General features: G+C 52.7%; 1 protein-coding gene across 10 annotated transcripts in view; it reads right to left on the reverse strand.

The window, feature by feature from the left end:
- Positions 1 to 27027, reverse strand: part of CFAP74 (cilia and flagella associated protein 74) — a 79360-nt gene that overhangs the window by 44332 nt on the left and 8001 nt on the right. For 5 of the 10 annotated variants that reach the window (XR_008291408.1, XM_053205511.1, XM_027060696.2 and 2 more), the window contains exons 1-6: positions 20518 to 20657; positions 10913 to 10998; positions 8582 to 8666; positions 8321 to 8458; positions 6849 to 6947; positions 5105 to 5209 (exon numbers count right to left, since the gene is read on the reverse strand). Coding sequence is in view for 7 of the 10 variants with exons in the window: in XM_053205511.1 (XP_053061486.1) it covers positions 5105 to 5209; positions 6849 to 6947; positions 8321 to 8458; positions 8582 to 8666; positions 10913 to 10979 (494 nt within the window). In the remaining 3 variants the exon portion in view is untranslated. Of the gene's footprint in view, positions 1 to 5104; positions 5210 to 6848; positions 6948 to 8320; positions 8459 to 8581; positions 8667 to 10912; positions 10999 to 20183; positions 20364 to 20517; positions 20659 to 27027 lie in introns of those variants that run through there. The other 5 variants (XR_008291423.1, XR_008291424.1, XM_053205503.1 and 2 more) reach the window with 4 other exon arrangements.

A 27027-nucleotide genomic window follows, 5' to 3' on the forward strand; every position in this document is an offset into this window, starting at 1 on the left:
GGGCCTGGCCACGCAGTTCTGACGACCACCAGTCAAGGGCAGCTCCTCCTCCTGGAAGCCCTCTGGGCCTGCAGCCGCAGGGGAGAGGAAGGCTCCCCCCTTCACCCACGGCACTACGGGCCCCGGCCTGGCTCGAACGTGGATCTGCACTTCCTGAGTGTCCCCGGCTGGCCCGAGGACCGGTGTGGCACTCTGAAATAGGCCGGGGACACAGGTGGGAGATGCCACCTTTGAAAGAGGCTCCCTGTGGCACGGGGGCACGGCAGCGAGAGACAGGGCCGGGGGGGGCAGCACAGGACACGGAGGGGAAGTGGGCTGCTGCCATATGAGCACCCTTTGTGACCTACAGGGGAGGTGTCTGGGCGTGGACAGGCGGCGGGAACGTCTGACCGTGGCTGATAGATTGCTGGCCCCCAGGCCTGAAAAAGAGGGCGATTTGACTGACGTCCCACTTTCTCTGAATAAAGAGAAGGTGACGGTGGAAGGAAGATCAGAGGCACAGAGGTGCTGCTGGCCTAGAGGAGGGGGCAGGGGCGTGGGCCCAGGAAGGAGGGCACGTCTGGGGGCTGGACAAGGCTGGAAAGAGGCTCTCCCTAGAAAAGAAGGCAGTCCTGCCAGCCCCTTGGTTTTAGCCCAGTGAGATCTGTGTGGGCATCACCTTCGGGGACGCGAGGTCCGCGTGTGCCGCCTGCCACAGCGCCGGAAGGAAGGCCAGCAAAGGCTCTCAGCCGGGCCCCTGCGGCAGACACCCTGCCCCGGGCGTGGCCAGGCCCCTGCACGGAGCCTGCGGTGCGAGGCTGCCCGTGGCCTTTGGCCTTGCCGCTGGACCCAGGTGAGACAGAAGCTCGAGTCCAGGGACGCAGGGACCGCGTGACACGGGCCACCCGTCCCGAACTTCACGTTTGGCTGATCGTCTGCCTCCCATTACCACGAAGACAGAGGCTCCCCGGACACGGCTTTTCACTTGTTCTATTCACCGGCGAGCCCTAAATGCTTCGAACGGAGTGTGGCCTACAGCAGGTTCTCAACTACCGTTTGTCGAATGAGTGAGCGGCACTACCTGAGCCACGGAGCCACAGATTCAGGCGTCCCGCCTGCACCCCAGTGCACACGAGCCCCTGGAGGGGCCTGCCTCGCCTGCCCACCCCTCCACCTCCTCGGAGTCCCTGGCTGACGGGGGCTTCTGCCCAGCGTGTGGTCGGCAGCGACACAGGAGGGCCTGAAGGCGCGTCATCCCTGAGAGCAGAGTCCCAAGAATGTGCGTCCGGGGGCACCGCTTGTGGAGGCACAGATCCGCGGAGACCCCGCGGCGGCGCTCGTGGTGTGGCTGGTGGCCCAGGGGCTGGTGGCGGGACTTCCCAGGATGGGCCCAGTGCATGAGGACGTCAGGACCCCACTTGAGAGAAGGCTCCTGTCGATGAGGCCGATGGGCCAGCCACGCGGACCCGCCCGCTCCAGGGCTGCGCTGGCCTCAATCCGCTGAGCGCCCTGTCCGCCCGCAGCAGACAGCAGGCCGTGCCCCACTCTGGTACACGCGCCCCTCAGGACCCAGGCAGGCGTGGCGATCTGTGCTCCTGGGAACGGTCACTTCCTCTGCACACAGGGCTTCCTTCTCCACCCGTGTTCTTGTCACCTGCTGCGATTCTCTGCGGGGCTAGAGTCGCTCAGCTCATCTTGCGTTGCCGGGACGTCCACACGATGACATTTTACAGTGGAAGCACAGAGGCGCGAGGAACACTCAGTGTACCGCCCCCCCCCCCCCCCAAAAGGCGCCACGCGCAGCAGCCGGTTTTGCTGGGGGAAGGGCTTATGTGAGACTCAGTATGAGGTGACCAGTCCCCAGGATGACAGCCCATGACCCTGCCTCCTGCACGCACACCGTTGAGCAGGCCGCGCCCACCCGGTCTCAGGGTTGATCCAAATGCGGCAGAGGTGATGCGATGTCACTTCCGAGAGGACACTGGGGCTTTTGCTCACCCCTGGGGGCTCAGTGTCCCTCGTCAGCAGCCCCAGGAGAGGCCTGCGGGGGGTTGATCTGAGCGAGCTTGGAAGCTGATCCTCCGTCCAACCCAGCGAACCTCCACACGATGCCGTCTTGACTGACATCTCAACCGTAACCTCCTGGGAGATCTCGAGCCAGAACCCCAGCTACGCTGCTCTTGGTTCCTGGCTATCCAGGGATGGGGAGGTAATAATGCTTGTCGTGTCAAACCCTGGATGCACCTGGGACTCCCGCTACATAAAAACGCAGACGCGGAGCATGCGGGTGGCTCAGTTGGTGAAGCGTCTGACTTCAGCTCAGGTCATGATCTCATAGTCCGTGAGCTCGAGCCCCACGTCGGGCTCTGTGCTGACAGCTCGAAGCCTGGAGCCCGCTTCGGATTCTGTGTCTCCCTCTGTCTCTGCGCCTCACCCACTCACACTCTGTCTCTCTCTCTCTCAAAAATAAATAAAAACATTAAAAAAAAAAAAACCTGCAGACGCGCCTGGACTCCTGCTATGTAGAAATGTGGATGTGGGGGCGCCTGGGTGGCTCAGGTCATCTCAGGGCTGCGGGGGTCGAGGTCCATGTCGGGCTCTGTGCTGAGTATGGAGCCCGCCAAAGATACTCTCTCTCCCTCTGCCCCCCTCTCCTGCTTGCTCTCTGTCTAAAATAATTACAAAAAACTCGGATGCGCCCGGACTTCCGCTCCACACAAGACCACAGATGCAACTGGGAGCCGTTGTGTGGACTGGAGAAACCAGGCGCCGGGTCAACAGGTATGGTTCTGCACATTTAAAACATGTTTTTAAAATGTTTATTTATTTTTGAGAGAGAGACAGAGCGCAAGCAGGAGAGGGGCAGAGAGAGAATCCCCAGCAGGCTCCACGCTGTCAATGCAGAGCCCGATGCGGGGCTCAGACTCACGAACCATGAGATCATGACCTGAGCAGAAATTAAGTCAGTCACTCCACCAACTGAGCCACCAGGTGCCCCGGCACACTGAACACATTTAATAGGAAGGGACAGAGTGTGTCAGCGGTCCCCAGTGGTCCCCTGGGGCAGGACTGCTGACTGAGGAGAGGCACAAGGGAACGTCTGGGATACATTTTCTCGTGTGTAAATTAGACTCAGGGAAAGCTGATTAACAAGGCAGCAAATGACAGTCCGGCAGCAGCCAGGCCCACGTGAGCAGCGGCCGGTGGGCAGGCTGCTGGGGTCAGGCCGCAGGAGGCGGGTCCCAGGACGATCGCTGGAAGGGTCGGCGGACTGGCTACACGTGGGGACCGGGGAAACCAGTGAAAACGTTGAGGGTAGCGACAGGCAGGCTGGTCACTGCCACAGGAAGGAGGTGCAGACACGGCGGGGGAGGGTGGGGACGAGCCTGCAGTTCTGTTGGAACTGGTTTCAAGACAGGGACACACACAGACGTGCACGGGTTTGCTGTCCCCGCCTGCTGCACGGGCCTGGGAGCAGCAAGGTCCTTGCGGCCACGGGCATCAGCGGCACCCAGCTCTAGACCTCCAAACCCCACTCCTCCGTTACAAACCAGGCTGAGTCCAGAGCTGGGGTGGGAGGATGAATCGGGGGGCGTGGAACGTGTCCTGGTGCCCGAGAGCACTCCAAGAGTGACAGGGACAGGGACGTGTCAAAGGGCCTAGGAGCCAACTTGGGAGGACCGGAGGGTCAAGGCAAATAATGACGGAAGTGACCGTATGCCGCTGACTAAAACAGAAATCAGAGTCTACGCCGATAAGCAAATGGATGTGGAGAAGACACGCTGTTCTTCACACCAGAAGGCCGGCCCGCGGCCGCGGAAGGAGTGCGGACTTAGAGCGTCTTTGGGGGCCATCATCGCCATCACCACCGCCATCATGATTGGTGCAGGCAAGAAACACCACTGAATTCAGACACCAGCGCCCGCAAGGGGGCAAGGACAGGATCCCAGAGTCTCTGAGTGTCCACCACACATTACGGATTCGTTTCCAAAGGTGTCGCGTTGTGTGGAGAACCCCGGCGGGCACCACCTCGACCCAGCCACCAAAGTCCCCCCCACCGGAAACGGGACCGGTCGCCATCATGCGCCTCGTTGAGAGGCCCCCCCAGAAGGACATGGCATCACTCGGGGGTATTCCAGCCAACAGTCACAAGGAAGCATCAGGCAAAGACAACTTAAGGGGCCTTCACTGGCCCATAATCTTCAAAGTGTGGAGGCCATGAGTGTCATGGAAGGGTGAGGGGTCTTCCTGGCTGGAGATGGGATAACCCCCTGCAACCCCCAAGTGGGACCCCCTTGCCGTAAAGGATGTCACTAGGACGGCTGGGGCCAAGGGGGCTCGGGGTGTTTTGCGCCGTCAAACAAGGGCCACATAAACGTCCATCGTCCTCCCGTGCTCACTCACAGATGGCCCTACCATCCCGGCCACCTCTCTGTCCTCCCGCCTCCCCACTAGATTATGCTAAAGCACCACAGGACCCAGGGCTGGACTGTGCCTAACTTAAAGGAGGGCTGGGTTAGAGACGGATTCCTGTCCCCACCCCCCGCTCCCCAAGAGTCCCTGTGGTCGGGAGGGGCAGGGGACAGCTGTGGCTTTTCCAGCAGCGGGTGCCCTGCCGCCAATGCCCTGTCCTGGCCCTCTGTGCCTTCCTGCGTGTTTCCCAGAGGCTGCCCGGCCAGCGTCTGGGGAAGGGGGCCGCTGTGGGGGGGGGAAGCAGGGCACGAGGGACACCAGGAATCTGATCCCCTCCTAAACCCCCTTTCTTGTGGCAGCTAGCTAGAGGCAATGCTGCTGTTTACGACCCAAACCCAAGCACCAGTGTCTTTGCTGGGAGTTGCTTCTAGAAAGGTTGTGAAACGGCGAAACACTGTTTAAACGGTGCTGGTGGTTCTCCGGAAGCAGGAAGCAGGAAAGAGGGGAAAGGAAAAGAAGCAGGTGTCATAGTTCTCAGAAATGCAAACAAACATGGGGAAAGTGGGAAACATTTCAAAAAACGTGAAGTCTTATCCTTTCAATGATTTCATTTAACGGGCTCCCTTCCCGCTCTTAGGCAGCTTAAAAGTCGCACGCAAACTACGCGGGCCGCGTCCTGCCTGTGCGCAGGGAGCCCCCCCACCCAACTCACTCGCTCTTCAGCAACGTGGCTCTGAGCTGGGACTGCAGGGCTCTCTCGTCGTCCAGCTCTGTGCATAGGCGTCTGGACACCACCTGGAGGCGGCCCACGGAGGCGCTGCTGAGGCAAGGGGGCAGAGGGACAGGGGGGCAGGGGAGTGGGGGGGCGGGGAGGTGGCGTCAGCCTGACCCCCAGAGAAAGCCCCCTGGTGGCCACTATCCCACTGAGGCCTTCAGCTGGCCTCTTCATTTTCAAGAGAGAAATCTGTCTACACCGGCCAGCGGGAAAGGCCTTCAAGAAAAGCTGCCCCTCTGCCTACTTCTGGCTGCTTGGCCAGGCACAGAAGCCGCTAGAGCACCTGCCCTGGCCACACCAGTGCCCACTTCCCTCCCGGGGTCAGGGAGCCGGATCCCCTGGTTCCAGCCTGTCTGAGTTGCGGGCCCATTCCGATCAGGGAAGGATCCTGCACACTTGCCCGACTGGAAGCAGTCAGGCGGCCAAAACGCCCCTGGGAGACTCTAGGTAGGGAGTCCACTCTGCACCCTCTTCTGTCCTGGGCTGTGGCCGGCTCAGTGCACCGCCCAGGCACCCGACCGCTCAGGCATGTTCTGAGATAATCACAGATGATCACAGGGTGGCCAGTGGGGCTGTGTGGAAATAGCCTTGGGTGACAAAGACCTCAGGACTGGTGTGTGCATACCACCGATCAGGACCCCACACGTGTACGGCTGGGGAGTGGGTTTCCAGCAGCTGGTGTGGCCCTCATTTCTCAACATCCAGCCTGCTGTGTCCCATAGAATCAGGTGGATTTTAAAGTCCTACAAAAGAGCCTGTCTCTGCCTGCAGGGGGCTGGGCTGCAGGCCTCACGACGCTGCTGCTGGGTGAACTGTCTGGCACCTTGTCCTGTCTGTCCTGTGACCCCCAGGACTCCAGCCTCCAGCCGCCAGGAGGCCCTCTACCCTCCTGGGGCCAGTGGGGCCTGGCGCTCATCCCTTCCTGGCAGCAAGTGGGGCAGCTACATTCAGATTCTGGCTCAGAGCGCCAGGACCAACGTCCCACCGTGTCCCCGCTCAGCAGGGTGACCCCGGGCAGCTCATTTAGTGTCCCTGAGTCCCTCAAAGGGCTGCTGTGAGACCGATAGGGCCTGAAGTGCATGGACGCCACCTGGCTCACCTGTGGACACCAGCTCCAGGCGCGGGGAGCTCCAAGCAGATGTGTCCACGTGAGGTAGCCGCGCAGGCCTCTGACCCCCTGCCTGTCCTGTCCCCTCATCTGGGTAGTGGCACTACCTGGCTGGTCGATCGAGACAAAGCCAGTCCTGATGTTTCTTCCCCTAAGCTCATTGGTGTCCCTGCCCTGTCCCCACAGAGTGGCCTCTCTTTTTGGGCACTTCTAGGGCTTTGCACATCCTCACCCCAGAATGTTCCTTCCTAGTCACTGCAGGCAAGTTGTTTTTCTCACTCAGGTTCCGGCCCGGAGGCAACTCCTCAGGAAGCCTCCCTGGCCACCTGCCTCAAAGTGACCACCTCTCCTGACCTCACGGCCACCAGCTCTCTTGTCCTTGTGACCACCGGTCTCTTTCCATATCGGGGTGCGTCTGTTCCCCACCCTGGAGGGTGGCCAGTCTGCTTCCTCGTGCACCTGAAGGCAGCAGGTGTTAGTACAGATGACCAGTCGGGTGACCGGACGCCTTCTGCTGCGGCACTGGGGGCCCCCGCCACCCGCCCCGCTCGGCGCCCGGGGCGCACGACCTACGTGTTGTTGGCCTCTCTCCTTGCAGCCACCTCGGCCGCCACGCTCGCCTGCTGCTTGGCGATGAGCTCTATCCTCTGGCGGCAAGCACACAGCTCTCCTCTGCAGGGAAGTCAGAATCCGGATAAGCAGTTCTCTGGGATCGAGCCTCTCCTCACGCTCTCCCTCAGGAGCCTCGGATGGAAGCCCATCTTCCTTCAGCTCCCCTCACCCAGGCCAGGGGCCGCGGCTATATGTCCCCCCTCGTCCAGGGCAGGGGTCACGGTCTTCGGCCCCCCCTCACCCAGGCCAGGAGCCGTGGTTATATGTCCCCCGTGGCCCAGGCCAGGGGCCGCGGTTATATGTCCCCCGTGGCCCAGGCCAGGGGCCGCGGTTATATGTCCCCCCTCGTCCAGGCCAGGGGCCCCGGTCATCTGTCCCCCCTCACCCAGGCCAGGGGCCCTGGTCATCTGTCCCCCCTCGTCCAGGCCAGGGACCCCGGTCATCTGTCCCCCTTGCCCAGGTTAGGAGCTGAGGTGACATCATCTTTCCAGGGATTTCTCTCACACAATCAAGCTGCCTGATCAGGGTCTTGTTTCCTGAAAGCCCTTCAGAGGGGCCACCTGTGTGACCCCAGCCCAAATGAGAGTTCACGGGAACCGGCACACATGAACGTGGCCAGGCGTGTAAGGGCACCGGGGAGAGGCCTGGGAGGGCCGCACACCCGGCACACAGCTGCAGCACCTCGTCAGCGTTCTAGAACTCCCAGACCCGACAGGACAAGCGATCAACGTGTGGGCCTGGATCGAATCCGATTCAAAACTCTAGCTCCTGTGATGAGAACAGCAGAACCAAACCCAGAGCGTGGGCTCTAAGCCAGCCTGGAGGACACGCAGGGAACCGCCGTGGTTGCGCGGCCGGGAGATGCCCACTTCCTCAGGGGAGGAACCGTGCGGAGGTCCGGTGGAAGGAGGTTTTTACTTGCTCCGGGGACAAGTAGGCAGGAGTGATGCCTGCAGGCGGCGGTCACACACTCAGCAGACAGAAATCACAGGCACACGCACCCACAGGAAAAGAACCCACAGGCGAAGGTGGGCAGGGGCACGGGGGTCACGGCGGGGACCGTGTGGTTTCCACTTTCCCGTATGACCTTCTCTTCGCAGACGTTTGGGGAACATGCGCTACCAGTGTTAGCGCGGGTCAAGCCGGAGCGGACCCCGGGGCAGGACGGGCCGACCCGGGGCCCAGCCCCACGAAGGCCACCAGCGAGGCCCGGGCCCCGCACGACCAACGGGGACACCCTCTGCACGCCTCACGTGACGGCCAGGAGGGCAGGGGGAGATCCGTCCATCGAGGCCGGCCCCGAGGTCGCCAGGGTCGGAGGCCCGGCAGAGCCGGAGCCTCTGGAGCCTCCGGAGCACGGGTCGCCCCGCCCACGACGGCCGCCCCGCCCCCTGCTCACCCCGCCCACCCGCCGCCATCGCCGCCGAGCCCACCTGGTTTTCCGAACGAGCAGCTCTTTCTCCTCCTGCAGCGTCTCCAGGCGGCCCAAGGTCCTCCGCAGGCCACAGGCCTGGAACCTGGCTGCGGCGGCCGTTTTCCTCCCACTTGGGTCAGCATCGGCGTTCCCCGGGCTTAATGCGGAAGGACAGCGGCGGCCCTCGCGCGCTGCTCGCCCCCGCCCGGCTCCACCTTTCGGCCGGGGGTGCCCAGGCTGGGGTGCGGGGAGCAAGGGGCCCGCCCGGGGTTGTAGTTACCGGCGGCCTCCCGAGTCGGCACCCTTCTCAGCTGCCGGAGGAAGAAATTCAACCTGGAACTCTGGAGCCTCTAGTTCATCTCTTTCTAGAAATCCAGGCAAGAGAAAAAACACAAAGTAGATGCAGACGTTCAAGTCTGAAGCACTGGGACGAACCTAGACAAGCTCGCAACTGCAGGCGACGATGCTGATGGCCTTAGAGCAATGGTTGTCAAAGCGCGGCCCGGGGAACCCTGGCGGGAGTGCCTAGAACTCTCTCGGAGCATCTTCAGTCAAAACTATTTTCCTAGTAGTACAGAAACATCGTTTGTCCTTTCTCTCTCATTTCACGAGTGTGGAATGGAGCTTCCCAAAGTCCACGTGACGTCTGTGTCACAACAGACTAACACGCCCGAACGGGAATCCAGCTGTCTTCTGACGAGCCAGACTCTTTTCGTTACATACAACACGTTCAGTTTTGCTGTTTTCACTGAATACATATAAAAAGTTTTTCAGCTTTAATTTTTAATACACTCGATATTAAAAAATGTAACTGACATAGGGGTGTCTGGGTGGCTCAGTCGTGCTTAAAGAATTTTAAGAGAACACAGAAGTGGGAAGGGTCCTACTGGCCAAATTTAGAACAAATTGAGCATCAAAATAAACAGGGCAGAGGGGCCCCTGGGTGGCCCAGTCGGTCAAGCATCCGACTTCAGCTCAAGTCATGATCTCACGGTTCATGGGTTCGAGCCCCACATCAGGCTCTGTGCTGACAGTTCAGAGCCTGGAACCTGCTTCAGATTCTGTCTCCCTCTCTCTCTGCCCCTCCCCTGCTCATGCTCTGTCTCTCTCTCAAAAATAAATAAACATTAAAAAGTTAAAAAAAAAAATAGTAACCGACAGGAAAAACACTTTCTGGTTGCAACGATTTTTAAGAATGTAAAGGGGTTCTCTGACAAAAAAGTTTGAGAATTATTATCTTAGAGAATCACTGTAGACTTCGAGCCAAACATGGCCAATCGAACTTATGCAATTTCTCTCTCCCCTTCATTAAATCTCAGTGAAAATGACTACAAAGGAATCCAACAAGGCGTCAGTGAAAATCACAAGGAGTACAGGAAGAGAGTAGACAAAAAGCCTACACGTTTGGGAAGACGGCAAGGTGGGGACGAATTTACTACCTCCCCCCATACCTCACCTCACCTCACCTCACCTCACCTCACCTCACCTCACCGTACCTCACCTCACCTCAGCTCACCACACATCACCTCACCTTACAACTCCTCACCTCACCTCACCACACCTCACCTCATCTAACCACAACACCTAACCACAACTTACCTCACTTCACCTCACCACACCTCCCCTCACCAAACTCACCTCTCCCCTTTCATCTCACCTCAACACACCTAACCCTCACAACACCACAAACGGCATCATAGCATACCACACGTCTCATCTCAACACACCTCACCTCACTCACCTCACCGTATCCCACTTCACCTCACCACACCTCACCTCACCTCTCACCCCAGCTCACCACACATCACCTCACGTCACCACACCATAACTCATCTCACAACTCCTCACCTCACCTCACCACACCTCACCTCACCTCATTGTGCCTCCCCTCACCACACCTCACCTTACCGTACCTCACCTCACTTCACCTCACCAAACGTCACAAATACCATACCTCACCTCACCTCACCTCAGCTCACCACACATCACCTCACCTTACAACTCCTCAGCTCACCTCACCGCACCTCACCGCGTCTAACCACAACACCTAACCACAACTTACCTCACTTCACCTCACCACACCTTACCTCACCACACCTCACCTCACCTCACAGTTCCTCACCCCACCTACCTAACCACACCTCACCTCACGCTTCACCTCACCTCACCACAGCTCAGAAACTGAGAAACGAGCCGCGCTGCAGTTAGATGGAGGACCGAGGAAACTAGTCCAGGTTTGATTGTCTCGCCTGGTGTCCAGCACTAGCCCAAATCAAGGCCTATCTTGGATTATCGGATTATTTTTAAATCTATAAACTTCCAGGGAAAGAAAACCAAAATAGGTCACAATCAAAGGGATAAAAATGGCATCCTATTTCTCAATAGAGACACTGGAAACGAGAAAACTATAATCTGTTGCTTTCAAGAATCTCGGCCATAATTTATCTTTTTTTTTCCAACTAAAGACAGAATGATATAAACTTTGAGGAAAAAAAATAAGGCTAAAAGATATAGTCTTTCTAAAGAAAAGGAATTCAGGGAAACTATAAAGCACATCATTTATCTTCATTGTTGCCAAAACACCGGTTATCTGTGAAAAGACTTTTATTACCATCTTCCACAATCGGGACATTGTCCAAAAGCTCCTTCGTAGGGAACTGGTTAGCGTCTTCTTCCATCTCGGGAAGCAGAAATTAGCTACAAAAAAAATTGTAACAGGTATAGATGAATAGGATCATAGTTAAAAAACATAAATATCAGATTTCATACGAATTAACAATTTCTCTTGTAAAAAGGCATTAAGAAAATGGATGAGGGGCACCTGGGTGGCTCAGTCAGTTTAGCACCCAACTCTTGGCTTTGGCTCAGGTTATGATCTCATGGTTCGTGGGCTCAAGCCCCACGATGGGCTCTGTGGTGACAGCGCAGAGCCTGCTAAGGATTCTCCCTCCTTCCCTCTCTCTCTGTCCCTCCCAGGTGCACGCTCCCTCCCTCTCTCTCTCTCTCTCAAAATAAATAAATAAACTTTTGTAAAAAAGAAGAAAAGAAAATGGACAAGCCCAAACTAGGAGAAAATATCCGCAGCAGAGAAATCTGACAACAGTCGTATATCCAGAATATATAAAGAGCCCCTAAACATCAACAACATAAAGTCCAAACTCCGACTGAAAAGGGGCAGGAATTTTAGAACAGACGTGGCAAGAGGAGATACACAGATGGCCAACGAGCTTGTGACACTTCGCGCCGCAGCATCAGTCCCCGGGGAAACGTGAAGTAAGACCATCATGAGACACTGCTGCACACCTGTGAGAACGCGCCAAATCGAAAATACGAACACTGGCCCAGCACGTGACCCGGAAATCCTCCTCCAGGACGTGCCCGGGAGAAACCAGAACACATCCCTCAAACAACCTGGCACACGAGTGTTTACCCAGAGGGCCCCCAGCCGGAAAACCCAAGTGCCCGTCATCGTGAGCACGTGCTGCTGCTCGGGAACAAGAAGGAACCGAACGGATGCGCACGAGCATGTCTCAGGAGCCTCGCCGGAGGTGAAGGAAGCCACACACGGAAGAGAACCGGGAAACCCCCATTCAGGCAAAACTACCTGCCGGCGGCCGTGGATCTGCGGTCAAAGGCAAGGAGTGGGAGGGGCGCGAGGGGCACAGTGGGGTGGGGGATGTTCTGCATCGTTTCTAGCGGTGGTTGCACACGTGATGATCAAACCTCATCCAAATGAACCTTCGGGATGTGCGTGCTATATAGCACGTCGCGTGTTACGGGGCAGGTCAGAAGCAACCCTTAAGGAATTTCAGAACATGCCTCACGCTTCAGTTCTTTGAGGGACCTTAGGAGCCTGCCTGCCCAGAACTCCGTGCGGAATGTTGATATTATGTAGGAGATGCTACAATTGTAGATGAATTTGTCTTTCATGTTTCACTTTACAATTGCTTCGGAATAATTGACTGAAAAATATTTTCAAAGCCTAATAATGTTTCCTGGATGAATCAATAAGTCAAGGCCAGCGATTCCTTTTTAAAAATGCTACAAAGAAACAATCACGCATTACAGTTCTGAGAGGCAAAATTTCAACGCATCTTGTCAAATGCCAACAATATTCCTCCCACTTGAGAAAACCTATTAACCCCCCCCCCCCCATCTGTGAATGGCAGAGCTTTTAGAACATATTTACAAAGTGGCCGAGTCTGTCGCGCTCATGAACTCCATGTGCTCATCACAGCGCAGCTCAATTGTCTCCCGGATGGATGGCAGCCTGGTACGAGGTGGATCATCACACATACAGTTCCATTGAAGATGACATTAAACCACATACACTTCTTTTTTAAATTTTTTTTTACATTTTATTTATTTTTGATAGAGAGAGACAGAGCACGAGTGGGGGAGGGGCAGAGAGAGAGGGAGACAGAATCTGAAGCAGCTCCAGCCTCCGAGCTGTCAGCACAGAGCCCGACGCGGGGCTCGAACTCAGACCGCGAGATCATGACCTGGGCCGAAGTCGGACGCTTAACCGACTGAGCCACCCAGGTGCCCCGACACTTCTTGTTTTCTAATGTTTATTTATTTACTTTGAGAGAGAGAGAGAGAGAGAGAGAGAGAGAGGGAGGGAGAGGGAGGGAGAGGGAGAGGGAGAGAATGAATCCCAAGCAGGCTCCATGCTGTCAGCGCAGATCCCGACATGGGGCTCGATCTCACGAACCACGAGATCATGACCTGAGATGAAATCAAGAGTCACACGCTCAACAGTACTGAGCCACCAGGTGCTGCTGAACCACATGCACTTTGAATGTCCAGTGAAACAGGGCAGTTCCAGACAGGGAGCCTCTGATGCCTCTTAAATTCTCACTAAAACCACAGCAGAAGGATTCAGTTTTTTCAACACACGCATCTACAAGGACACGGCAAATGGGAGAATAAACAGTTTGAACAAAACAGAAGCCGGGAGTGTGAGGCGGTAGCAGCCCTGCAGGCAGAGGTACGGACCGACCTCCAAGGGAAAACTTGAGCCATAAAAACCCACATGCGCCCCACTGCCCGTGGAAGGCCCCAGAACTCCGTGTCTATGGGGATGAAGTAGAATCGGAAACAGATTTGCTAAAACATGCGTAAGAAGCAGTTGGAACTTCCATTTCCATTTTAGGCATGTGGCTGTCCAGCGTGCCAGCCATCACACTAAAAATAACCACAAATGCCGCATAAAATTGTATGTTAATTGCCTTAAGAACCTTGAAGAATTGACTAGAAAGTAAGAAATCATCAGGTCAAAATCTAAGTGAAGGCAAGATTGTAAACAGGTGAAAGGGCCAAGGTGTAACAAAAAAAAACCAAACAAAACAAAAAACAAAAAAAAAAGGTCTCCTTTTAAATTGGATTAAAAGACCCATAGCAACAACCAAAAAATCTAACTGTCCACTATTGGAGAGACATCTAAAACACAAGCTTACAGAAGCACTGAAATTTTTTTAATGTTTATTTATTTTTGAGAGAGAGAGAGAGAGAGGGCAAGTGGCAGAGGGGCAGAGAGAGAGAGAGGGAGACACAGAATCCAAAGCAGGTTCCAGGCTCCGAGTTGTCAGCACAGAGCTCGATGCAGGGCTCAAACCCATGAACTGTGGGACCTTGACCTGAGCCAAAGTCAGACGTTCAACCGACTGAGCCACCCCGGCGTCCCGAAGCGACAATTTTACATCCACGTGTGTTCACTAATGGAGTCACAGAGGAAACGGCACAGATCGACAGAACAAGGAAGAAGTCAAAATGCAAACTCTCGTGGGAAAATTTCACACACCGCTCTCAGGAACTGATAACAAAAGCAGATAGCAGAAGTCATTAATGACACTCGACATCATGAACAAACTGAACGTGACAGACATACAGAGAGCATACCAGCGACAGAATTGTAAGTGCTCCCTGAAGGCACACACTGAATATTTACAAAAGCCGTCTCCTGGGCCCGAAGCAGGTCACAATAGATTTTAAGAGACTAAAATGTACAAGGCTTTGTACAGCATAAGGAACATAGTCAGTTATACTGTGACAGCTTTGTGTGGTGGCAGACGGTGACTACACTTGTCACGGTGGTGACTCTGCAATGTACAATATCAAATCACTACGGGGTGGACCTGAAACAAACACAATATTAATATCGTATGCCAATTATTCCTCAATAAAAACAATCATAAAAAGCTTGTTCTCTGACCAAAAGTCACCAGCCCAAATCAATAACAAATAGAGAAGTATTTCTAGAAAAGAAGAAACATACTTCTAAATAACCCATGGGTCAAGGGAAAAAAATCATGCTGGAAACAGTAAAATACTTTGAGCTGAGTTACAAGGACAGTAGCTCCAATCAACCATAGCGCAGCTGACCCCACGCAGAGCAAACTCCTGAACTTCACACATATACGGCATTAGGAAAAGGCTAAAAGTTAATGCACGAAACATCCAGTTCGAGTGGCTACAGAAAGAACTGCGAGATGAACCCAAAGAAAGTGGAAGAAAGCAGATTGAAAATATTAACAATTCATGCAACAGAAACGAACGTATGTGATCGAGATGTTCCTGGAAACCAAGAGTTTGTATTTTTAAAAGACTAAAATTGATAAATATGTCAGGAAAACATTAAAAACTAAAGAAGTCATGAACAACTTTATGCCAGTAAATTTGAAAATGTAGACAACGGACAAATTATTAGAGAAATATTACTAATCAGAATTGTTTGACCAAAAAAACCTTCCAAAGTCCCATAAACATAAAAGAAACTCAATCAATAGTCAAATGCATTCCCAGGAAGAACACTCCAGGCTCAGAGGCTTCCCCATCCAGTTGTGGGAAACACGCCGGGCGCAGACCACTGGGTTCACACGCACCCCCGCCCGGAGGGACAGGCAGGTCCGGACTTCTCTCGTGGGGCTCACGCAGCCTTCGTCACCAGAGCCCAACACCGACAGCGGAGACCGGAGACGGGGAGCTCCTGTCGCTCAGAGCGCAGACACGAAAATGCAGAGAGAGGCATCGTTGGCCTGGATCCGCAGTGTCAACACGGCATAAAACTTCAGGACCACGGCACGTTTACTTAGCATCGGAAGTCAGCTTAATTCACCCCGGTAACAGACCGAAGGAAGAGAATTATATGATCAACTCGACAAGTGTGGGGAAAAAGTATTGATAAACTTCAACATGCCACTTATGCTTTAAAAAAAAACTTGGCAATCTTACATTAGGAACAGTCTCCCTTCATGTAACAAAGGCTACACGCTGCCGACAATGGACAGGAGGCATCACGCGTCATCCTAGACGTTAAAAATGCTCTTTTAAGACGGAAAACAGGGGCGCCTGGGTGGCTCAGTTGGTTAAGTGTCCGACTTTGGCTCGGGTCGTGATCTCAGAGTTCGTGGGTTCGAGCCCAGCGTCAGGCTCCATGCTGAGAGCTGGAGCCTAGAGCCTGCTTCGGATTCTCTCTGCCCCTCCCCCCCCCAAAAGGTGAATAAAAAATTAAAAAAAGAAAAAGACGGAGAACAAAACAAGGGCTTCCCTGAGCTACTTCCTTCCACTGGCACTCCTGCCTCCCAGCTAGAACCTTTAGGGGTAAAAGGACCAAAAAGGCATTCAGAAATCGCAATGTTTTCAGATAACGTAGCCGTGTACATAGGAAATCCAAATGAGTATACAGACCTCCCTCATGAAAGTTATTGAGACGATATCGTAATGTCGTTAGATATAAATGCAATAATAAAAACCAAATATATTCCCATTTATCAAAGATTTGGAAAAGCTGCCATTTACAATCCCACCAAAAAATACGAACCGCGTAAGGACAAACACAACAAAAGGGTGCAGGACCGCTAAGGAGGAAATGACGGAGCCTCACCGGGTGACGGCAAAGGAGGCCTAAATAATAAATACACGGAACAGACGATCCTGACACTTCAACAAGTGGGTGTCATGGGGGAAAGAGGGATCGGGAGGCCTTTTTAAGTGAAAAGGTCCGGAAGACAAAAGTCCACCTCCTGCGGTGTGGGGGTCCTGTTTGGAAGCAACTGTAAAAGACGTTTTTGAGATCATGTGGGAAAGTGAACACAAATTGGCATTAGATTTTATTAAGAAATTCACGTTAATTTTGTTGGGGTTGATGATGATTTTGCAGTTATGCGAAAAGTGAGTCTTCAGCCGTTGGAGCTGTATTTACCAGCCCAAACCCACGAACCGTGAGATCGTGACCTGAGCCAAAGTCATATGCTCAACCGAGTGAGCCACCCAGGCTCCTCCAGGGTTTCTTACACAGGACACCAAAGTCATTAGCCATGAGAGGAAAAGCTGGCAGGTGGTCACGTACATTTAAATGAAAAACTGTCATTCAGATGATGCCCTCGGAAGAGTGAGAAAAAAGTTACAAGCCAGAAGATAAATTCAACACATTATCCTAAAGGTCCTCCATCAAGACCACGCAAGGATTACCCACAAATCAGTAAAGAAGGTGGCAGTCCGGGGGCAATGGCAGGACCCACACAGGCACTTAACCATTGAGGACATTCAAATGGCCAGGAAGTGGGGCAGCCATGTGTCCAGTGTGACCGCGTGCCCCGCTTCATGCTTGTTTTCCTGGCATTATTAAGAGTGTTTCGGGCGCCTGGGTGGCTCAGTTGATTGAGTGTCCGACTTTGGCTCAGGTCACGATCTCTCGGTATGTGAGTTCGAGCCCCACGTCGGGCTCTGTGCTGACTGCTCAGAGCCTGGAGCCTGTTTCGGATTCTGTGTCTCCCTCTCTCTCTGACCCTCCCCCGTTCATGCTCTGTCTCTCTGTCTCAAAAATAAATAAACGTTAAAAAAAAAAAAGAGTGTTTCCCTTTAACTCTTAGCCAAGTCGTGCTTTGGACGATAAACTATTTCTTGGTAATGAACAACAACAACAACAACAATTGTCCAACCTCATTTGTAATTAGGGAAACGAAAATTAAAGTCACAAACTCCTATAGTTACGTGGTCATCACACTTGGTAAGACATCACAAGCCCGACAGTGGCAGGTGCGTGAGTGAAGCAGCGGGAACGTTCACTCGGCCATGGCGGGAGCGTGGGAGCGAGAGCAGGGACAATTACTTCCAGAGAGTCCGGCGTCACCCGGTAGAGTTAACGAGCGTGCGCCTCCGTGCGGCTCTCCCGCCGCTGCTGCAACAACTTCCCGCAAATCCAGTGACTTCACAGATTTACTGCCTTACGATCCTGACGTCAGATTCTGAAATGAGTCTCACTGGGTGAAAATCAAGGTGTGGGCAGGACAGCGTTCCCTTCTGGACGCTCTAGGGAGGATTTTTGTTTCCAGAGGTCACGCACACTCCTGGACCCACTGGACCGCCTTCAAAGCCAGCAGCATCAGTGTGGTCTTTCTCCTGGGGCCTCCTGACTCTCTCTCTCCTGCCTCCCTGTCCCACTTCTGAGGACCCTGTGTCTGCACTGGGCACATGTGGATAATCCAGGACAATCTCCCCATCTCCAGACACCTGGGTAACAACCTCAGTTCCCCTGCCGCGTCATCTAACATATTCCCAAATTCCAAGGATTAGGTCTTGGATCTCTCTGGGCACCATTCTGCGCCCCCCTACTCTCTGACTCAGCGGTTCCTCTCCTAGGTGTGTGCCCTATGGAAAGTCTCAGCCGTTATGCTCGTGTCCCGGAGCTGTCGCAGCATAAGCATGGCACACAGGGCGTCTCAGGACAACAGAAGTGTATTCTCTCACACTTCCGGAGGCCAGGAATCTGACATCAAGGTGCCGGCAGGGCCTTGTTCCCTCTGAAGCACTACAGCAGGGTCTGTCCCAGGCCTCCCTCCCAGGTTCCGAGAGTTCCTGGCCTGTGGCAGGGCAACTCCAACCTCCGTGTGATGCTCTGAGTGCACATCTACGTTCAAATACCTCTTTTTTTTTTTTTAATGTTTATTTATTTTGGAAGGAGAGAGAAACAGAGCATGAGCGGGGGAGGGGCGGAGATAGAGGGAGACACAGAATCTGGCAGCACAGAGCCCGACGCAGGGCTCAAACTCATGAACCTCAAGATCATGACCCGAGCCCAAGTCAGACGCTCAACCTACTGAGCCACCCAGACACCCCTTAAATACCTCCTTTGCATAAAGACGCCTGACATATGGGATCAGGGGCCCACTCTCCTCCAGTGTGACCTCATCTTACTGAATTCCATCCCCAGTGACCCTATTCCCAAATGAGGTCACATTCTGAGATGCCAGGGGTTAGAGCTTCAACCTGTGATTTTTTTTTTTCCCCTGAAGAAACACAATTCAATTCATCACAGACTTAAACAACAGGAGATATAACACGACCTCAGAGAGCAGCAGCAACTCTGGGAACAAAGCCCCATGGCCACCAACAGCAGAAAACACCGACAGCGTGATCCGGCCTACAGAGTGCTGGATGGTAACGAGGAAGGAGCCGGCGCCGTGTCACAGAGCGGGTGCGCCTCTTCCACACGACTGATGGGAAGATGGTGCACAGCACACACCCTTCTCCCCTCTGGAAGCTTCCGGACTAGGTTCCCCAGGAGGGGCAGGCAAAGTAGGACCCGGGGTGGCCCAGAGCTGGCTGTCAGGGCCTGAGTAGGAGGAAGGCAGCGCTGAGAAGGGCACCAGAGCCCAAGCAGGGTGGAGGGGGAGCCTGCGGTGAGCCGCCCAGCTCAAGCCTGGGAAGGTGACGCGGCCACTAGCCTCAAAGTATCTCCCAACAAAATACGCGTTAATTACAGAGGGAAAAAGTAACTTCCCAGCGGAGACATTGGCAGACACCACTTTGATTAAGTGATCAAGGCAAACATCATCTGTAATGTGACAAATGGGCCACCATGAGCCACCTGACAGGATGGAATGGGATGAAGAAAGTTGTGCATAAGTTCTGTGACTTTCCTGCCAAGGATGCATAATGCGAATCTAATCTTGAGGAAACATCAGACAACCCAAATGGAAGAGCTTTCTACAAAGTCACTGCCTGCAGCCATCAAAGGTGCCAGGGTCATGGGGGCCAAAGAAAGGCTGGGGAATGCTGTGGACCGAAAGACACCGAACAAACACTAAGTCGCTATGATGACCGAGTGCTGTGCGACGTCCCAGACTGAGTCCTTTTGCTTTTGTGACTTTACGGGATCAACTGTCAAAATGTGCTTGACTGGGCTGAGGACCAGCAGTAGTGACACATCCATGTGACTCTCTTGACCTTGATGGTCATGTGGACCATGGTCATGCCCGAGAGGGCCCTTGCAGGTAGGAAATGCTCAAAAGTACGGTGGTGGTGATAAAGCTTCATGCAAGCTACTCATTCTCAAATGCTTCAGGAAAAGGAAGATTGTTGGTGTTCAACTGGCAACTTTTATGCCAACTTGGGGTTGTTTCAAAATTGAAAAAGAATATACACCGTATCATTCCATTTATATGAAGTTTAACAACATGTGGAATTTAATCATATTGCTTAGGAATGCACACATAGGTGGGACACCTAGAGAAAAGCAAGGGAGTTAGACTCACAAACCAGCTCATGGTCCTGGGGGGAGGTCTGCCAGGCAGGAGAGGGGTGGGTTGACTTGTGCGGTGCTAACACGCTTTTATTTCTGGACTTGGGGGGTCGCCACCGATGTTCACTTTAAAACCAATGTGTACGCTGTGCGCATGAATTTCTGCACGGCTTACCCGCAGAGAGTGAGTGCGGGAGTCTTCTGAGCTGCTGCAGACCAGACTGGGGCCTGCTCACGTGCTCGGCGCCCAGGCCCCACCTGCCCCCCACCTGCCCCCTCACTTGCTCGGCACCTGCTCCTCATCTGTCCCTCACCTAATAAGTGCCCAGTCCCCACCTGCTCCTCACCTGCTCCTCACCTGCTCAGTGCCCAGTCCTTGCACACGTTCAAGGAAGGCTCGCTCAAGCCAAAACTGCGAGCGGATAAACGAGTATCCGCTGGTGGACGACGTCGGAGCGGAAGCCCTCCCGCTTCCCAGACCCGGTTATCCTTTGCAGAACCGAGTCGGGAGGCCCTGGGGACTCCGCAGGGCGCCCTCCTACCCCGCCCGAGGTCCCCTCACCGCCGCGGCGGGCGCGCACCGTCGGGCGCAAGGGCCCCCGAGACCCGCCGCAGCAGGCGCCGGCCCGGCAGGACTTGGGCGGCGAGGGCGCTGGGCCGCGTCCGAGGAGCTACGCGGCGGACGGACCCACCTCTCTGCCGACCGGAGCGGGTCGAAACGGCGCGCACGGCGGTTCCTCCGAAGCTCCTCCGGCGTCGGCGGCGGGAGGCTCCATGGCAACGGGCGGCCCCACGCGGCGGGGCAGCTAGCGCGCCGCACGCAACCCCCGTTCTCGCGATGGTTCTGTCCGGCGCGCCCCGCGCAAGCGCAGTGCGCCCGGGATGCAGCCCGCGTGCGGAGGGGCTCGGAGAGGACTGCGCCGCCGGGAGGACCGGACCCGGCGCCGGGTCGGCGCTCCGGGTTTGGCCCAAGGCGACCTAAGTTCGGACGGGCTGTCAACCCTAAAAACTAGGTGTGTTCACGTAAAATCGGCATTTGCCCTGCTTTGCGCAAGGAGGGTGGGGGGGAGCGGGCACAACGTGCTGGCTGCGCTGGAGCGGAATCGAGCCTCGCCTCGCTCCCCCCCTTCCCCCGTCCCCCGAGGCCCGGGGTCGCCGTTATACCGTAACTCCTGCCCGCCTTTCCTGTCAGGCGACCTGCCTGGCGTGGGAGTGTGTGTGACGAAGGGCACCTCCCGCCAGGCCACGCAGGGGGCGTCCGGCCACCCGAGGGCGTGGGTGCACCTCTGCCTTTGCAGAGACTTGCATGTGACTTGCAAGGTGGCTGGCCCCGCTAGCCGCGTGCTGGCTTTGACCCCTGCCTCCTGGTGCCACAGTGAGGTCCAGGAAGTCCTTTAAGTTTGTGCAGGGAAGACGATCCATCAGGGCCACCAAGCCTCGCAAAAAGCGCAGCAAAGGTGGGAACGGTGGGAGCCAGCCGGTAGCAGCACGCTCCTGCGCCCTCATCGCTCGCTGGTGTTGGCCAGGGCTTCTCCCTGCTCAGAGTGAAGGACCTCGGGGAGACCGAGGTCACCGTATCAGCCCCCGGTGGTAGCCCCTTTACCAGAAATTCTACTTCTCTTCCCCACCCACGCACATGGCTATATGGCGGGGCTTCTTTCTCCCCAGCTTTGCCTTTCTGGGCCTTTCCACATTAACCATCAATACACTTTCTACTGTAGAAGGAAAGGAGAGCAAAGACTGGAAACACTCCAGTGTTCACCAGTAGGAGCTGCGGGAAGAAGGTGTCCCGAAGGTGTGCAGCCGCGCCCTGGAGCAGCTGTGAAAGACGGCTCCCATGTTCTGTCCCAGAGTGGCCTTCAGAACGTATTGTTAAGAAAGATAATAATAAAGTTGCAGAACAGCGTGTGTGGTATTTTACTAAGAAGGGGTAGAAGCAATAAGAATGTACGTGGCTATTTTCCTACCTTGAAAAGTAACGTACAAACGGTTACCCACAAGGGTCAGGAAGGTGAGGTGTGTGCAGAAACTAGATTTCTCCACGTGTGCTTGTCCCTTTGGCTTTGGAACTGTGTAATGACAAAGCCAAAAGTAAATCAATTCCTAAAAATCGGAAGCAAAATGAAACAAATGATCCTAACGGTATGTCAGGTTGGGGGCTTAACCACACAGAAAATAATTCAAGTGACATTAAAACCCAACACTTTGTACATAAGTAGCTGCAAAGAAATGGCAGCTGCAAAGAAGTCTCAAACTGAGCAAAAAGAGCTGCAAAGAAATCTCAAACTGTTTGCATTAATCCTGGTCTTGGTAATAATATTGCCGTTGCTATTTTGGAATTGTGTGAAGTGGGATAGAGCAATTACCTAGTGTGGTTAATATTAGGAGCCAATAAGGGCACCTGGGTGGCTCAGTAGGTTGAGCCTCCAACTTTGGCTCAGGTCAGGATCTCGCAGTTTGTGAATTCAAGCCCCACGTCAGGCTCTGTGCTGACAGCTCAGAGCCTGGAGCCTGTTTTGGATTCTGTGTCTCCCTCTCTCTCCCCCTTCCCTGCTCATGCTCTGTCTCTACCTCTCAAAATTGAATAAACGTTAAAAAAAAATTTTGTAAATATTAGATACTTTTAAATATCAATGCTTTTAGCTTGAGAGAAGAGATGGAAAATAAGTTAAAAACCTGTAATCTTGGATTTCAATGGGAAATATTAGTATGACTTAATATCTTTTAAAAATGTATTTCTTAGCTCTATCCACTGGAAAGGTCTAGAACTGTCCAATATGGTAGCCACTGGACACATGTGGCTATTTAAATTGAAAATTAAATTAAAAAGGGGAGCCTGGGTGGCTCAGTCGGTTAAGCGTCCGACTTTGGCTCAGGTCATGATCTCACGGTTGGTGAGTTTGATCCCTGTGTCAGGCTCTGTGCTGACAGCTCAGAGCCTAGAGCCTGTTTCAGATTCTGTGTGTGTGTCTCTCTCTCTCTGCCCCTCCCCCACTCACAGTCTGTCTCTCAAAAATGAATAAATTTAAAAATTTTTTAAATTAATTAAAATTAAATATTTGAACAGATATCTTTACACCAATGTTCATAGCAGTGTTATTCATAATAGCCAAAAGGTGGAAACGACCCAAATGTCCATCAGTGGAAGAATGGAAAAACAAAATGTGATATGTATATATAGATATAATAGACTATTTAGCCATAAAAAGAAAGGAAATTCTGACACCTACAACATGGGTAAACTTTGAAGACACTATGCTGAGTGAAAAAAGCCAGACACAAAAGAAGAAATATTGTTTGATTTCACTTCTATGAGGTACATGGAGTAGTCAAATTCGGAGAGACAGGAAGTAAAGCAGTGGTTGCTAGGAGGCGGGGTGGGTGTGAAATGGGGAGTTAGTGTTTAATGGGGCAGAGTTTCAGTTTGGGAAAATGGAAGGGTTTTGGCCATGGGCGGTGGTGATGCTTGCAAATAATGTGAATGTGCACAATGTTGTGACCTGTACACTTAAAAGTGGTTAAAAAGGTAACATTTATGTCATGTATATTTTACTGTAAGAAAAACATTTCAATTAAATAACATTAAGAATTCCATTTCTTGGTTTCAAGCGTTCAATAGCCCCGTGTGGCTAGTAGCTGCTATATTAGGGCAGATATAAAAAGTTCTCATTGTTCTCCCGGGCTGCACTGGTCTAAAAACAAACCAATTCAGGACAAGCGAGCACTCTTAGCACCCAGATTGTTGTCCCTGCATGCCATTTCCCACCAAAACAAACCATAGCTTCATAGGAAGATGACTGATTTCAGACCTGAGGCAGAAAGCACACATGATGGGGGTACCTGGGGGGGGCTCCGTTGGTTAAGCATCTGACTCTTGATTTTGACTCAGGTCATGATCTCCCGGTTTGTGGGTTTGAGCCCTGTGTTGGGCTCTGTGCAGACAGTGCGGAGCCTGCTTTGGGATTCCAGACTGCCCCTCCCCCTTGCACAGGCACTGTCTCTCCCTCATAATAAATAAATAAACATAAAAAAAAAAACCACACAAGATGGTCCTGGAGCCTCTTATCAACAGAAAGCAAGGAAATTATCAGTGAGACTAGCATTGCATCAGAGGATTCGCTAGCCGGAGGCGCTGCCACTAGCCAAAGTAAGGACAATTTGAGTATCAAAAAGAAAAGTAAATGTAACAGATTGAAGCATGGCAAATGTGTTAATATCCATGAGCGCATTAAAAAAATAAAATCTTCATTGATCATCTTTGACAGATGCTAGGATACTAAGTGACTATTCTGTGGTAGCAGCCAGCCATGGAGGAGGCTCCACTCTGATCTCCCTTCCAGAGAGAATTTTCATTCAACTGCTAGGAGTGCCCGTGGCTGCCCGCCGGGTTCAGTACGCTGAGTTCACTCTCTTTCTGGGTCGTCTCTGGTCAGAGATGGAGCATGGCGGGGGCTGTAGGTGGACCATACCCATCAACCCGGGACTCCTCTAATGGACAATCTCTGCGCCAAAGTTCCTCCAACCCCTTCCTTTGGGTTGGCCCAAACTTCGCTAGATTTGCATTAGAGTTAGATTCTCTCTGCCCGATCCTACTTCTTCCCACTTTCCATTGACAGGCTTCAGATCAGTATTGCAGTCTGCCGACTTCCTCGGCCCAATTTCACTCCCCACCCCCACTCCTGATCTTTCATAGCCATGAGCCCCCAATGAATCTCTTGCATTCTGAATGGCATCTCACGGTATGCTTACTAGAGGGCCCAAATTAACAGGGTTGGTAGCAGCAATGGTCTGAGAAAGTAGATGGTGAGGCGGGGATTTGTAACTAGATCACTCGCTGCCCAGCTGGTAGTGAGCAGCTCATCCCGCATAGTGTGTGGACGCCTTGAACGAGGAGGCAGCCCACTGGCAACATTTTCACCAGGAATAAATTGGGAGAAGAGTGGTTAGTACAGTGACTGAGAAGGATGTCTGTTTGGGAGGGTGACAGAGACATGCAAGCACGATGATCTCGCTGATGCTGACTGGCACTGGCACCCCGTCCAGGGATCTGAGAAGTTGGAGACAGTTAACAAATAACCGAAAGTAAGTGTATTGGCACCAAATGCAAAGGTGACAAAAGCAAAAATGAACAAGCGGGACTATATCAAACTAAACACCGTCTGCACGGCAAAGGAAGCCATCCACAAAATAAAAAGGAGCCTATGGAATGGGAGACAATACTGGCAAATCATGTATCTGGTAAAGGATTAATGTCCAAAATATATAAAGAACTCGCACAACTCAATAGCAAAAAATCCAAACAATCCAACTAAGAAATGGGCAGAGTACATTTGCAGCAACGTGGATGGAACTGGAGTATATTACGCTAAGTGAAATAAGTCAGTCAGAAAAGACAGATAGATGATTTCACTCATATGTGGATTTTGAGAAACTTAACAGATGATCGTAGGGGAATGGAAGGAAAAATAAGATACAAACAGAGAGGGAAACCATAAGAGATTCTTAAATACAGAGACACTGAGAGTTGATGTGGATGGGAGGTTGGGAGGGTGGGAAAAATGGGTGATGGGCATTGAGGAGAGCACTTGTTGGAATGACCACTGGGTGTTGTCTGTAAGTGATGAATTATGGGAATCTACTCCTGAAGCCAAAACTACACTGTATGTTAACCATTTGACGATTAAAAAAAAAAAATGGGCAGAGTATTTGAATAGACATTGTCCCAAGGAAAACAAAGACATACAGATGTCCAACAGGTACATTGAAAGATGCTCAACGTCACTAATCATTGGGGAAATGCAAATCAAACCCACACTGAGATATCACCTCACACCTGTTAGAATGGCTACTATCAAACAGACAAGAATTAACAAGAGTTGGCGAGGACGTAGAGAAAACGGAATCCTTGTGCACTTTGGTGGACATGTAAATCGATGCAAGCACTATGGAAAACAGCATGAAGTTTCCTCAAAAAATTAAAAATAGAGCTGCCTTGAATCTCACTCAAGGTAGCTTTGCAATGCCAAGGTCAGGGTCCTGGTTGGGAAAACCTTGACACATCCAATGAGTATATCCGGGTGGATGCCCCTAAAGGTTTTGGCTCCTCAGACTTTTCTGAAACTTTAGAGCCTGCAACGGTTGCTCACCCCTAACTAGGAAGAGCTAGCGTTCCCTTACGGGAAGATTCTGTAGAGGCTTCGAAAACAAGACAACAAGGTCCCTTTCAGTATCTGCACCCCCACCCCCTCCTGGTTGCCAGCCGGACAACTGGGGAAAAGTCGTAGCATAGCCTCATTAAATCAATGCTGGGCCTGATAAGAGAGAAAGGGGTGTGAAAATTAGTAGCAGAAAAAAATCGCTAAAATGTAGCTGGGAGGTTATGCAGGGGGCGCTCTCAGGCCCTATCACTCCTCATCAACTGCTCACCCAAGAAGAGAGGGACCCTGCGGGTGGATGCTACTTCAGGCTACTCCACCTGCAGGAAGAAAGGCTTTACTTATCACCCCAGCAACAGCCCAGCCAATGAGAGACTAACAAGCCCAGCCAATGGGAGACTCTCACAGCCCAGCCAATGAGAAGACACTTCACTTCAAACTCCTAGTTTGCTCCCCTGGACTTTGTGCCTATAACGGCCGGCCCAACTTACGTTCCCCCTCTTTGCTCTTTAAAAGAGTCCGCCTCCCCTTTGCTCTTTGGACTCACCAGTGGTTTTGCTGTAGTTTGCTTGCCCACGTGGCAATTCTCTTTTATTCCCCCATAAACCTATCTTTTGCTGGTAAGGTAACTGGAAGTTTTATTTTTAAGGCTATCAGGGGCTATCTGCCAAAGGAGCTGCGAGAATGAGCCATGGAATGGATTTTGAAGGTGCTTGATCAGGGGGCCAAACACGCGACTATAAAAGGGAGAGTTTGTTGACGTAAGGCATTCTCTCAGGATATGGATTTAATACCCTGGCAAGGACCCCAGGGGATAGGAAACTTGCTGCCAAAGTGGCTGAAAATCTTCCAAACTTGATGAAAACAATAAGCCCACAGATCCAAGAAGCTCAACAAACCTCAAGCAGAATAAATATAGGAAAATCGCACCAGGGCACATCATAATCAAATTGATGAAAATGAGAATTAAAGAAAAACTCTTTAGAACGCTCAGAGAAAAAACGCACTGCATACAGAGCAACAAAGGGATGTCAATAATCTTTTTGA

The sequence above is a fragment of the Acinonyx jubatus genome, chromosome C1, assembly GCF_027475565.1.
Source record: "Acinonyx jubatus isolate Ajub_Pintada_27869175 chromosome C1, VMU_Ajub_asm_v1.0, whole genome shotgun sequence".
Lineage (NCBI taxonomy): Eukaryota > Metazoa > Chordata > Mammalia > Carnivora > Felidae > Acinonyx > Acinonyx jubatus.